This window comes from Ambystoma mexicanum, chromosome 9 (genome assembly GCF_040938575.1).
Source record: "Ambystoma mexicanum isolate Mex_15411 chromosome 9, UKY_AmexF1_1, whole genome shotgun sequence".
NCBI lineage: Eukaryota > Metazoa > Chordata > Amphibia > Caudata > Ambystomatidae > Ambystoma > Ambystoma mexicanum.
The window spans coordinates 201,536,827-201,551,363 of NC_090931.1; the positions used below are offsets into that span (position 1 = coordinate 201,536,827).

At 45.5% G+C, this 14,537-nt stretch overlaps 1 protein-coding gene across 1 annotated transcript in view; it reads right to left on the reverse strand.

Annotated features, from left to right (window-relative positions):
• Positions 1 to 14,537, reverse strand: part of BUD13 (BUD13 homolog) — a 340,704-nt gene that overhangs the window by 195,535 nt on the left and 130,632 nt on the right. Inside the window, exon 5 of the mRNA XM_069614500.1 lies at positions 1,242 to 1,861. Coding sequence (XP_069470601.1) covers positions 1,242 to 1,861 — 620 coding nt within the window. The remainder of the gene's footprint in view (positions 1 to 1,241; positions 1,862 to 14,537) is intronic.

Consider the following 14,537-nt stretch of genomic DNA (forward strand, 5'->3'; position numbering starts at 1 on the left):
ACTAATAAGGAGGCCAGGAACGCAAGCAGAATCTGCCAATAACTACCAGCATTCCTTCTTGACCACCTCAGCCTCTCCCTGGGTCTGCCATGTTTTTCTCTTCCTTCGAACCACTCCCCCTCCCCATGATGAAAAAGCTTTCTATTCAAATAGCCTAAAATAGGTTATTAAAATAAAATATCAATAATCCCACATCTGTTTTAAGTTATCTCTTGCATACCACGCCAATATTTATGCACTCAGTTTTATTTTTCTGAATGTCTTATATTATAAATGAAATGATTGCCTAACAAATTGTATCCTCAAAATCATTTTCATACAACTATTCCTCTAAAAAAAAGAGAACTAATAGATTATTTTTTGCATTAAATTGTAGCTTTACCATTAAGAGAGTTGTGGATTGTACACCCAAAATCCCCATTTCCCCAAATACATTAAAGTATTACATTTATAGTTAACATGTTTCAACCCATGTTGAGATTGGCCACCCGTCTACAGAACACATCAATGGTGAGTCTTCATCATAGTATAGATATTTCTTGGCATCTTTCCTAAAAGAAATACGTGGCAGGACAGGTGGCTTGCACAAACATGGGCCACCTCAGAGAAAGTTTGAATAACAATGAAAAAGTAATGAAACAACAAACTATAAATAAGTGCAGCAGCATACAGAACCTCACCGGAGACACGAATAACAGGATCATTAACCTTATTAAAGAAGAAAAAGAAAATAGCCTATTAAAAAGCCTCAAGAAGAAGTATACTGACCATGAATATAGCTCGTATTTTGGTTTTAGTACGGATAAAAGGCTTTTTGATTAAATAAATATATCATGAAACTTATGCACTACATACAAAGTATATTGGGAATAAGGGATATGAGAACTAATCAACATCTCACTTCCTGGTAAAAAAGAAAGCTTGAAAGTTAAAAATGAGACTAAGATTTGACGGGTGAGCACATTTGATATGCGAGGGACTATGTTGTATCATATGATAGTATAACAGTTTTTTTCGAAAACGTAAACACAATTGTGCATAACAAAAGGTAAGGATTAATTTTTCACATGGTTGATTTGAACTGAAATGGTTTTGGACCAGTGGAATCAAATGCATGAAGTTTATATCATCTGAGACCATTGCAACATTTTAGATTTATGAACGTTTTTTGTTCCTTCTTTCAGACTTTAAGTACGCAACAAAGGAACATTAGAAAGCTAATCCCAATATGTGGCACACACCTCTGGTGTTCTGTAGTTTCTTCATGCCAGGTTGCACAGCAATGTATTTTTTTCGTGGCGGAGTCATGTCCGAGTCCGAGTCATGCCGTTCATTCCTGGGTGGCGAAAGATCAGAGGAGCTGCTATGGTGCCGGAGTGACGGGGACCTGCGATTTTTTGGCAGCCTATCCGTGTTTTCCCCATTTTTATTAACCAGCAAGCGACTGTCTGGTGAAAAACGCCTTCCTTTCCTGGAAGGGGACAGGTCTGGAGAGTCATGTCGCACTTTCCTTGGTGGTGACAGATCTGGTGAAGGCTGCTGCCTTTTACTAGGTGGTGACAGATTGGGCGAGTTGTGCCGAACTTTCCTGGGCGGCGATAAATCGGGAGAGTCATGACGCACTCTCCTGGGTGGCAACTCATCAGAAGAGCGAGGACGCCCTTTCCTGTGAGGCGACTGGTCAGAAGAGTCTGATGAATCACTGTGCTTTCGACGGGAAGTGGGGGCAGATGGGGAGATATCTCTGGGAATATGTGAAGGAGAAGAATCCGGTGAGTCGTGGCGTGTTCTTCGAGAAGGTGACTGTTCAGGGGAACGACTTGACCTCTCAATTTCCTTTTCTCTTGTTCTGACTTCTAGGCTGCAAGACAGATAAACAGTGTTATAATATTCACAGTGCTAATCTGTGTACGTTCTTGCAATGACCAGGTTTCTCAAATGTGAAATCAAGAAAATAATATCCTGTATTGATCTAACAGAAAGCCATATTAAAAGTTTCCTTATTGGTATTTCATACAAGTGGAATGTATCATGTTAGAGGAGCACAGTTTCTTTAGTTCACTGCACAACAGCACGTTGATACTGATGCTAACAGAACCTCTGTATACTGAGCCCCTTTCTCAGACATGGATGAATTAATTGTATCGCATAATTTGTTTTATTTAGTTTCAATGTCTGGAGAGAACGCTATTGTTCACCAAATCGCCTCTGCGCGGTTTCCATGTACCAGTCTAGCCAGACACATGCATATATTAGAGGAGGCTTCAGCATTTGGTGTTGCACAATCATGTTGGGTTCTTACTTTGATCCTGGCCACATATGTCTGAGATTGTTAAAACATGCACATTTTTACTTTATTTTTTGGAATTTCAGGCATTTTTCCACAGGGTTTGAAGGGAAGGGTGCGATACGACAAACAATCCACAACCACTCTTGAAGAGTACATTTACTCTGGAGCCACAATACAGGACTTGGTTGGAAGAGCACAAGACTTTATTGGTGTAGTAGGTTTTGATTTAATGTATAAAGTAGACTGGACGCTGGCTTAGCGGCATGTGTGCCCTATTAAGATTATCTTTAAGAGGGAGCTAGTAAAAGGATTGACAAGTAGGTTTGGTATGGTTCATATGTGGCTCGGGTTAGCAATGCCTACTGCAAGAATGAACCATTACAACCTTGATGGTAAATACTGGAATTCAGTTTATTTGATGTCTTTGATCATCAGTAAGAATTGAGCTTAGTTATAGAACCTAAATTCACATGACCAATTTCAGTGGTTTATACTTAGTGTGAGACAATGTTTTGATATGTTATCCCCCTCTATTTTCTGGATCTGTGTGAGCACTGAGGTGCTGAAAATGTTGCCTTGGAAATTTCCGACCACAATCATGGCGATGCAGTGATCAGATAGAAAAAAAGAGGTAGGTCAACTTCACATGCACCAAGCACAAGTTGCAGTAGAAAGATTGATCGCGGAAAGAAGAAATGATATGAAATTGGTATTAAGTGAATGTTGTACCGTGTTAGAATGTGCGGCATTGCAGTACAGTTAAGAATATATTTGTATTGAAATAGGTGATTGAATAAAATGCAAAGAGCAAAATATGTATTTTGAGCCTTAATGGATAGATTTACTCCAAGGAGAAAATTAAAAGAAACATAACTCTATGGTAGTGCACACAATATTCCATAAATAATTGCCGTGGACGTGGGTGCATGGAAAATTAATCTGAAAATGTATCAGTATGTTAGGGAGCGTAACCATGACCCCAATATTAGTGCTAAAGAGATATGGGAGAAAATACAAGACATGAAAGATAAAACACAGCATGAACATTCTACAAGCGGACAAGTAGTGAGGCATGTACTTCGTGAACTGCCACAGCATCTTGCCAGTGAAATGCTTAGTGCTAGATCGCTTAAACAGACTTCCATACCAAAAAAGAAAAAAGAAAAGCAACCCAAAATACCGAACACGGTTGAGGAAATTACTTAACAGCTGAATTTAAACTGACAAAAAATTGTGAACAATTTGTATTCAATGACGATTTTACATATTTTCAACCAGTAAAAACGTAGAAAGATTAGCAAGTAGTACCAACTGGATGATAGATGGCACACTCAAGAGTTGTCCACATCCATCAAATATACAACGTGCATGCAATGATTGATAATTAATTCTTCCCTTTGGTATTTGTTTTGATGAGCAACCGATAGAAAACAAATTTGTTTGCAAAATAAAATAAAAACTGCCCATTCCAGTCTTGGACACAATTCGATACGGAGTGGATTATGAGTTACCTGCCATAAAATCCTTGCAGCAAATATTCCCAAACATACAAATTCAAGGATGCTTTTTTCATTACTGCCAAAGTCTATGGAAAAATATCCCAAAACATGGATTGCAATCAAAATACACAACATACAGTACATTTCTAAATTACTTTGAAGAGACCTGGCTAGGAAAGCAGACACAATATGGCAGAAGTACACCAAAAATGTCCATTGATTACTGGAATTGCTATGATGCAATCATAACATATTCGCCAAAAACAAACAAGCTTGAAGAGTGGCATCACAGCCTAAATGTAGCCATTGGGGGCAGTAAACCATCACTATGGACTTTTTTAACGCACTGAAAACAGAAGAACGTGTACAGGAAATTGAAATGATACAGCACATGAGTGGAACAAAAACTGTAACAAAATCAAGTAAATCAGCCAAACGCAATGAAAAGTAAGGGAAATTGCAGAAAACTTCACCAAAATGAATTTTACAGACTATATTTTTAGCCAAGCCTTTAATGTAGATTTTATGATTCACTGAAAACATTCAATTATTTTTCGGGCAGATTCAACCCTTGCCAGTATTGATTTTGCCAAGGAATGTTTAAAATATACTATCCAGAAACATGATTTTCAAAAAGTTAAATTAACTTTGGGTTGCACAAATGCAAGGTGACGGATGTATAGTTGTTTGGCCTTTCAGAATCTAACTATATAAATTGTAAAATGTTAAAGTAAATAATAAAAAATAAATCTATGTTACATGCTTGTTGATTACAGTACTTGCCATTGGTAAAAAAAAATGAAAGTATAATAATCCGACTGACTGTTTAGACCGCAAAGACAATGGCCTGCCAGGATTGAGCAGAGCGGTGAATGCAAAAATTGCCTGACCGCTTTGGGCGCAGAAATAAAGTATTACCGGCAACGCAGCATTAAAAGTAATAAAGCAGAGGATCTGAAAGCGGTCGACTGCTGCAACGGGGTCCGAAACGAGAAAGGATTGTGAAGTCGGAACGCAAAGTGAGTCGAAATTATCTGAGGGCTAAATTCACAGTAATAGAACAGTCGCAGAGATATTGGTGAACTTTTCACAAAATTCCTATTTGTTTGGATAACTGACCTCATTTTGTGAGCAGAGGGACTTCTCCTGAAGTCCCCTTGCTATGGCAACCCTTTTTGCCTTACTTATCGCATATGATATTGAGTCACCCATAAAAGCTCTGAGTCTCAGGAGTGACCTCCAGGCACCCCATTTTTGCCTACATTGGTTTTTGGGAGCAGGCTGGTAATAGCTGTAATTTTATTCTGGTTTTACAAAGGGTGCAAGCCATTTTACATCAATGGTAGTCCAATGTACCTTTTAGGTAGCCGTTGGGGTATAATTTTTTTATTTACTGTTTGAAAACATTTTTTTTATAAGATTTAGCAAAAAACACACATTAAACAACCCCACCCTTCCCTACTGCCCCTCCCACCGTTCTTTCGACTGGATGTTCCTCCAACGCATTCTACATCTTTGACATGTAATGTCCACAGCTGTGCACCGGAAACTTTTTCGGCATAGGGCGTCTTGCGTTGATGGCGTCGGGTCCATGTCCCTCGAGGGCCTCTGTCGAGGACGACATCACAGGATGTTATAAATAGGACGCACGGCGCCCGTAGCCTCAGTTTAAGTTTTTTCCCCCAGAACGTGTGACACCATTCAGATGTCTGCTGGACTGCATTTAGCCTTGCGGAAACGGAAGCTGCAATCGCATAGGAAATTCTCCTGAGGGGCAGGCTGGGAGGGCAATGTGGAATGCGTTGGAGGAACATCCAGTCGAAAGAACATTACCAGTTGGTAAGTAACTTGTTCTTCGAATGGATTGTGTCCTCCAATGCATTCCACATCTTTGACAGACTCCCAAAGCAGTACCAGTAAATGAAGGAGGGAAAAGAATTTAGAATACCCAATTAGATTGCGGAATAAAGAACCGCCTTCCCAAAGGCCATATCTTGACCATGGATTGTTTCCAGGGAGTAATGTTTTACAAATTTATGGATTGAAGCCCAAGTAGCGGCATCACAAATATTCCTAATAGGAACACCCCGCTGGAGGGCGTTGGAAGTAGACACGCCCCTAGTGGAATGAGCTCTGAACCCTTCCGGAGGGTCTTTACCCGCCAACCGGTAACAATCTGTAATGGTAAGGATAATCCACCTGGACAAGGTCTGTTTGGTAACAGCCTGGCCCAATCAGTGTCCAGCATATCCTACAAAGAGTTGATTGTCCACTCTGACTCTGGACATCCTAGAAATGTAAAAGCTAAGAGCTCTCCTAGGATCTAACCGATGAAGACGCTCCACTTCCTTACCATGATGAGGAGGAGGGTAGAAAGATGGAAGAACCACCTTTTTACTCAAATGATATTCAGAGACTACCTTAGGTAGAAAAGAAGGACATACTCGCAGTACAACCCTGTCCTTGTGAAACACAGTAAAGGGTGGCTTAGCTGAAAGTGCCTGCAATTCACTCACTCTGCGAGCAGAAGTAACCACAACCAAGAACACAGTCTTGAAGGACAGTAATCTCAAAGGACAAGAGTGCAAAGGTTCAAACGGAGCACCCATGAGAAATCTCAAAACCAAATTCAAATCCCAAACCGGCACCTGGAAAGGGGACGGCGTGAATACATTAGTCAGTCCTTTAAGAAACTGAGAAATCAAAGGAATCTTAAAGTAAGAACATTCTTCAGACGAGCGCTTAAAGATAGACAGCACCACCAGGTAACCTTTAATGGTAACCACTTGAAGGCCCCTGTGGGCTAAAGAAAGCAAGAAAGACAAAACCATAGAAATGGAGCACTGAAAAGGATCAACATTGTGATCCCTACACCAGTTGCAGAACTTACGCCAACGATACAGGGATTTTGTTGCAGGCTGCCTGGCCGAAAGCAACACCTCCATCACGTCATCTGGGAGGTCCCAATCCTTATACCTCAAACTTTCAGATACCAAGCGTGAAGGTTGGGAGTCTTGACCTCTGGACGGAGAACCCAAATCCCCCCCTCCGCCCTCCCCAAACGAGAGAGAGAGAGAGAGAGAGAGAAGATCCTCTCAGCGGAGAAGACGGCATGGAGGGCAGATGGACATTTCCAGAACCACGCTCTTCTGGTCCAACCCAGAGCAATGAGGATCATGTGGGAACCGAACCTCCGTAACCTCTGCAACACTTGAGGAATGATGGGGACTGTAGGAAACATGTACAGCAGTGGGAATGACCAATCCACCACGAACGCGTCTCCTAAGGCTCCCCTTGGAGGAAATTCCCTTGAGCAGAATCTCTCACACTTCCGGTTCACACTGGTGGCGAAGAGATCCACTTGCGGGGTTCCCCAAAGGCAAAGAACTCTTGAAGGACTTCCTGAGCCAACTCCCACCCTTGAGAGACTGTGCTATGCCTGCTCAGAGCATCCGCCGCCGCATTTTCGTCACCGGCCAGATGAACTGCCGAGATCGAAATTTCCTGCTAGGTGGCCCAGAAACAGAGCTGCATTGCCTCTCTGCACAACAGGCGTGATCCTGCCCCCCTTTTCTGTTGAGGTAATGCGTGGCCACTGTGTTGTCCGTCATGACCAAGACACTCTTCCCTCGTACCGAGGGCAGAAAAGCCTTCAGGGCCCGCCTGATGGCTCTCAGCTCTAACAGACTGATGTGGAGTCTGGACTCCGATGGAGACCAACAAACGCCGGCGGTCAAGTTGTTGGCATGAGCCCCATCCTGTGAATAAATCGTCCGTCACTACACTCACCTCCGGCCACGATTGCCAAAACGGTTCCCCCTTCATCAGGTTCCCATCGTTCACCCACCACAGAAGGTCCTGGGAGACCGAGCGTGGGATCTGAACAGGATCAGTCATCTTGCCGGAGAACTGCGACCACTGCATCTTGAGGACCCATTGCAGGGATCTCATCCGCAGCCTGGCCTCTGGCACCAGAAAAATGCAGGAAGCCAAGAGGCCGAGCAACCTTAAGAACTCGAAATCCGGGAGACTCTTGGCATGTTGAAACTTGTTCACCATCTGTACAATGTGATAAGCCCTTACCTTGGGAGGCGAACAATTCCCCAAGGATGTGTCCAACACAGCCCCGATGTACTGGAGCTGTTGGGAAGGTGTCAGGTGCGACTTCTTTAAATTCAGGGAGAAGCCCAGCCTGTGGAGGGTGCGGCAGGTGACACCGAGATGATCCAAAGCTAGCTTGGGATCAGCAAGTTGTCCAGGTAGGGATAGACATGAATCCCCTCTCACCTGTTGTACACTGCCACCACCACCATGAGCTTGTTGAAGACCCTCGGGCGGAGGTCAATCTGAACGGCAGGCCCCGAAACTGAAAGAGCGAGTCGCCAGTCGCAAACCTCCGGTACTTCGTGTGCACGGGATGGATCGGCACATGGAAGTATACATCTTTGAGGTCCAGAGACACCAACCATTTCTGAAGTTGAAGGGCCTGGAGGACTTGAGAAAGAGTGGCCATCTTGAACTTGTCCTTCCTGAGAAGTTTTTTCAACCAACGCAAGTCCATGATGGGTCTCAATCTCCTGTCTTTCTTTGGGATAAAAACATAAGGGGAATACCAACCCTTGTTCCTCTCCGCTACAGGCACCAGTTCTATGGCAACTTTCTCCAGCAGGGACAAGATTTCCTGCGCAAGGAGCGGATCCGGACTCTTCAAAGAGTGTTTCCCCAGTGGATCGTCGTGAGGCCGCTGAAGGAAGGGAAGGCAGTAGCCGTGGGCTATGGTCTCCAGAACCCACGCATCCGAAGTAATGGACCGCCATTCTTCGAGATGCTGAGACAGTCTGCCCCCAACCGGCAAACCATGGGACATGGCCTCACGACTGTTTGGAAGCGGCTGCGGCAGTGCCTGAAGGCAAAGAGGCAGCTGCCCGAGTGGCTTTGGCACCACGATTTCCCAGACCACCACGGGTACTTTTTCGCTGGCCCCTTTGACTGGCGGCCCCTCTCGTTCTACCAAAGGAGTAGAAATGAAAGGAACCTCCCCTCCACTGCTGTGCCGTAGGATGAAAATGCGGAGGTTGTTGCATCACGGAGCTTGAAGACTTCACTGCAGCTTTTGAGGTCTGCAACCTCTCAAGGCTCTCGTCAGCCCTGCTGCCAAATAAATGAGCGCCATCAAATGGCATGTTCAGGAGATTGGCTTGCACATCCGGTAGCAAATCCCGACTTCCGCAACCACGCAAATCTGCGTAGAACTGTGCTCGCAGCCATGGACCGGCTCACACTGTCAGTCGTATCCAAACCCGACTGAAGGGCCTCACACATGGCATCCTTGCCATCCTGCACGATAGCAAGGAAACCATCCCTTTCTTCCCCCTAGGGAATACGCTCAGCCGCAAAAGCAACACAAGACCACAGAGTGTGTGTAAACCTTGCCAAGGCACACGAGCAGCTGGCCGATTTCAAGGCCATGCTCCCAGCAGAAAACACCTTCCGTGCCCAACCGTTGAAGTGCTTGTCGTCCCTATCCAGAGGGATGGTAGGGTATGCCGCCTGCTTTGAGGTGGCTGTAGCCGCCTGAACCACCAAACTCTCAGGTGTGGGGTGAGTAGACAAATAGCTGGGGTCGCTAATGGAAGGGCAGTATTTCTTAGTAAGATTTTTATTTACAGCCGGAAGAGATTCCGGGAACTGCCAAGCAGCTGCCACCCTTTTCTGCAAGGTAGAATGAAATGGCAAAACAGGGTCAGAGGACGGACCTTGATCCAAGATGTCCGTCAGATCATCTTGCACAAAGTCTTCTGGAGGACTAAACCAGCCCAGATACTCCGAGACTCGTGCCATGAGTTTCCAATAAGAAGACTCTACATGAGCCCCAGGCTCAGGTCTACCAAATTCCACTTCCGGGGAAGTGTCCGGTCTACTTGCATCATGGAGGGACTTTCTCACCACCTCCAACTGACTGTCCCCAGAAAAAAATTGGAGCATCATCAAGGTCACCAGGTTCCTCAACCTCAGACCTTTCCTGCTCTTCAAAAATATCATCCAGAGGGGGTTGAAACCCAGGTCTCGGGACAGAAGAGGGCCTGGAGGCCAAAACCGGCCTCACCGACTTCGATGTAGCCTTTCTTGGAGGATCCACAATGTCTGGGTACTCCAACGGCAAATTCCGCGAAAAAATTCCCGAAAGCGCCGACAGCGCCCAAGGCTTCGACGCCGTGGACGTCGAGATCGCCGAAGGCGTCGACAGAGGTGCCGACGGCGCCATGGGCTGATACGACGGCAAGGCGTCGATGTCCCAATCAGACAGACACATCGCTGAACGAGTCGACACCGGCCTCGAGCCCTCAATAGGTTGCTGCGGTCTCGCTGGGGATGAGGACCGAGACCTAGACACACGTCTCGTGCGACCTTTTGAAACCTTGTCCGTACGGGACCTCGACGCCTCCCGATGTGTGTCGCGTCGTGAACCCGAGCCTGAAGGCGTGCGAGCCACAGACTGAGACCGATCCAGGTTGGCTTCGTCAGAAGGCGCGACCGGACCTGTGTCTTGTGATTGAAAAATCGGCATCATCGATTTCTTGAACACTGCCCATTCCTCCGGAGTCGAGGACTTCGTAGGGCAGGTAACCTTCCCAGAGGCACCATCCTCCGAGGACGACGGGGAAGGCGACCAGTGACGGCGCTTCCGCGAGTGCCGGGACGAGGAAGACGAGTGGCGGGAACCACTCCGGGACCGAGAACCCCGGGATTCCTTCTGACTCGGAGAGTCACCCCTTTAGTCATCAGTGGAAACCCCCTTGGACTTGGAAGTCGGGATTTAACAGTTTAAGCCCCTACCAACCTGGAGCTTCCCCTTCCGCTCCCGCAAGGCCTTTGCAGTCAGCGAATGGCATTTCAAGCAGTCGTCGGTGTCGTGCGACTCGCCGAGGCACCACAAACATATGCGGTGGGGGTCGGTGAGCGACATCTTGGACTTGCAGTCCCGGCAGGTCTTGAAACTGGACCACGGAGTCGGAGGGCTTGAAGAGAAAGACATCTTCAATGAAGAAAACACACGAGGCGCGCCGAGTCTCACGAAGTTAAAACGTTTATGGAAAAAACGGAACTGAGGCTACGGGCGACGTGCGTCCTATTTATAACATCCTGTGACGTCGTCCTCGACAGAGGCCCTCGAGGGACATGGACCCGACGCCATCGACGCAGGACGCACTCTGCCAAAAAAGTTTCTGAAGTGCACAGCTGTGGACATTACATGTCAAAGATGTAGAATGCGTTGGAGGACACAATCCATTTGAATGCAGTACTATCACCCCATCAACATATGAGCAATAACAACTTCTTCCCTGCTAGTGCTAAACCTTGCGCCCAATAACCTGTGAGCAGCCATAACTACAACAACCAAACAATCCAAAAAGGGGGGGTTCCCACTGTACTTTTGCCTCTTCTGCTGCTTGTTTGTTTAACAGGGGCAATGCCATGTCCCATCCTCCGTGGGCCGCTACTCAGACAGGGGGGCCAAACATTGCCTGGGTAAGCGTGTTCCAAGACGCAACGTCTTTGCTTGTTTCTCTCAGACCTCTGTACACAGCCCTTGCCAGACCATTGTCTCTGCCATTGCCCACCTTTGCAAATCTCCCCACCATGCCTCTATGCTGGGGCACGCCGCTGACTTCCAGGCCATGGCTATCCTACGCGTCCCTCATTCTTCACCTCTCCTCCCCGGGGGAACATGCCCAAAAGGCAAGCCTCGGGGGCCAGCCGTGCATTTCCACCCCATTACTGACCACCCTGTCTGTGGCCTGCGCCCAGAAGCTCTTGATCACTGGGCAGGTCCAAAACATGTGTAGTATGCCAGCTCCCTCAATTATTTTAATTACTGTTCTCTGCCATTGTATTTTGGGGCTGCCTTTGATCAGAGCTGCAATGAGGTAGGGCTAAAACGACCGTTTTGATCACATATGCTCTTTGTGAGCCCATATAGCAGCCTCCATATTGGTTTTAACCAGTTAATATCGATCTAAGCGTTCCCCGCCCCACTGTTCGCTCCATTGTTGCTGGAACTTGGAATATGCAGGACTGTTGTCCTGCTGTAGAAGTTTCCCATTTGTATTTTGTTTATTTGTATAGCGCGCCTGGCCCAAAGGCATCTGGGCGCAAACCATTGTTTTGTGCATCAGGCAATATTGGATCGATGTAGTGGCTTGGGCACAACCCAGTAGAGGTTTTCTGGAAGTCTACGAGGGCCTTCTTGTATCCTCCAGCTGACTCCATTACAGTGCTGGGTCAAACCTTCTTTGAAGAGGCCATTTCCAGGCAGGTTGACTGCCACAGTCTGCCATTTTCTGTCACAGCCTCACACCTTGCTGTGAGTAGCTGCAGTAATTTCTGTCCCTCCCTTTTTTCGCCCTCAGAGTCGCTGGAATCCATCTTCACAGGTTCCTTCCATCTTCCTCGCCAGTCTTTTTACTACTGGCTGAAAAGAGTGCGTCTTGGGAGGCTAATTGTTCTTTCTTGGTTTGGCAGGCCTCCGCACCTGGAAAAGAAGGACTGTCCTACCTGGTTGTTTCTTGTTACTGAAGCCATTTTCGTTGAAACTGGCAAAGTGATTATTTACCTCTGCCTCTTGTGGTGGGAAATCAATATACTCACCCACAAGTGCCCCTGTGGGAAGAGGTCAAGATTTTTGGGAAGCGAGTCTCGACCTCATTTACCAATGAATCTTCTCTTGGGGCTTTTGTTTCTTCAACCGATCTCTGGATCTCTTCATTGGGGTCTCTTCTGGTCCTCCCTGGGGATGTTTGATGCAAATCTGCACCCGTGGGGTAAATCAAAACTTACTTACATCGACTTCTATGGAACTTTCTACTTAGCCTGGAACTCTCATACAGTGACTTGAAGCATCTTAAAAAACAGGCAAGAGTTGTTTGCAGGGTCTAGAGTTTCCAAGGGGTTTAGAGAAAATCATGTGGTTGGAGTTTGAGAACATGTTTGCTAAAGTCCACTTTTTCCTTAACTACATTCCCTCAGGCAGGTGGGCCAGTCCGCTTCCAAGATGGTGGAGACTCCTCACAGAACTGACTAGATAAAGAGTTTGATGAGGTAGTTTGGAATTGTGAGGCACATTCCAAGCTTCCTTTTTTCCAGGACATTGATTGAGTAAGTCATAGGTATAAGTAACAGAGAATAAATTTAAGGGGGAAAAAAAGAAACTAGATATGAAAGAATGAAGTCTGAAGATAGAAGTATACCGAGGTAACATCTTCCACAAGGAGATACGCGAACTGCAGTTTGTTTCATTTTTTCCCTTGAAAAATAACTAATCCAACGCTAGTATATAATTAAGTCTCCATAGCGAAATAACAACCGAGATAAAATAATATGTACATAAAAACCTCAAGTAGTTCCTGAGTTTTTTAAAGCAGTTAGGTATATAAGCCATTACAGAAACATTGCATAGTGAGATTTGGGCTATGAAGTAGCATTATTTCAGAGTGCGTTATTGCATACTGGCATACTTGCATAAGGCTGTCCAGGGACAGCATGTGTGAAATTCATTGCGCAGTGCACAAGAAGGCTTTCCCTCAATGAACAATGGGTCAAATCTTTGTGAGGGCAGCGATGTGGTTCGGCAAGTGCACAAGTGCGGCGAGTCATTTTTTTCAAGGTGTGCGTACCGAACCGCAGGAGGATCGAGTAACATGTCGCTAGGCAACCCCTAGCGTGAGCAGCAAAGTGATTAGGACACAGTCGCAACACCGTGGAAAAGTATTTAAATAGCACAGGGAGAGTAGTTTGGAGAACTGTGGAGTATTTAAATCCTGTGGGGATGCTGTGATATTTTTTCTGAAAGATAAAAAAGAGGTTTGCAAAGAACAGTTCTAGAACAATTGTGGTTACCGGACCAGAAATATTTTAGAGAGTCACAATAATTCCTAAACCCAAGATCAAGCATCTTACTTTTTATGATTTTCTAACAGTTTGAGTGAGAGGAAAAGACTTGATAAAAATGAGAATCTGCAGAAATGAACAGTGCTTCAAAGAGTAAAACGCCTCCTAGCTCTTCGAGAAGGCAACCAGGTAATTGAAGTACGCTTAGGGGAGCGTTATAGTGCCATGAGTTAGAGTGTTATTAGAGATTGTTATTCTCTTTTTGCTGGTAGACCAGGAATTCTGAAAGGAAGAGACGATAAGATGAGGCTAGGAGCACAGATTTCGTCCACTCACTTCCCCCCCCTATTAAGTCCGCAGTCGTAACAATAAACGGCTGCATATAAGACAAATGCATAGTGGTTAGTGGGGTTCAGCTACCTCTGCCGGACAGGTAAGCTGGGACCTTGCATTTTGGGGGTACTTGCCCGTCTCAACATTTTTCCTGTACCTACAAGGGGTAGACCAAGAGCTGTATTTGTAGTATTTATCAAGGATATTAAATTCATTTTAACAACATATCTAATTTTGGGGACTGTGTAACTAGATTTCCCTGAAGTGTATTACACTGGTAATTGTATCCTATTTTTCTGGATGCCTGTGGTTGTATGTAAGAATTGTTTTCACCTTATAATGTGTGCATTTGTGTTACTCAAATACTATGCCCTGGATGGACAGAATTAATGCAGTGTATCGGCGTTGGCGGTAGGTTACTTTGGGACTAGCGTGCGTTAAAATATCTAGTTCCCTTTCCATCCCACCTTTGTCTATGTCTATTTTGTGCTTACCACAAGGTATAGAGCCTACAATATATGACAAGA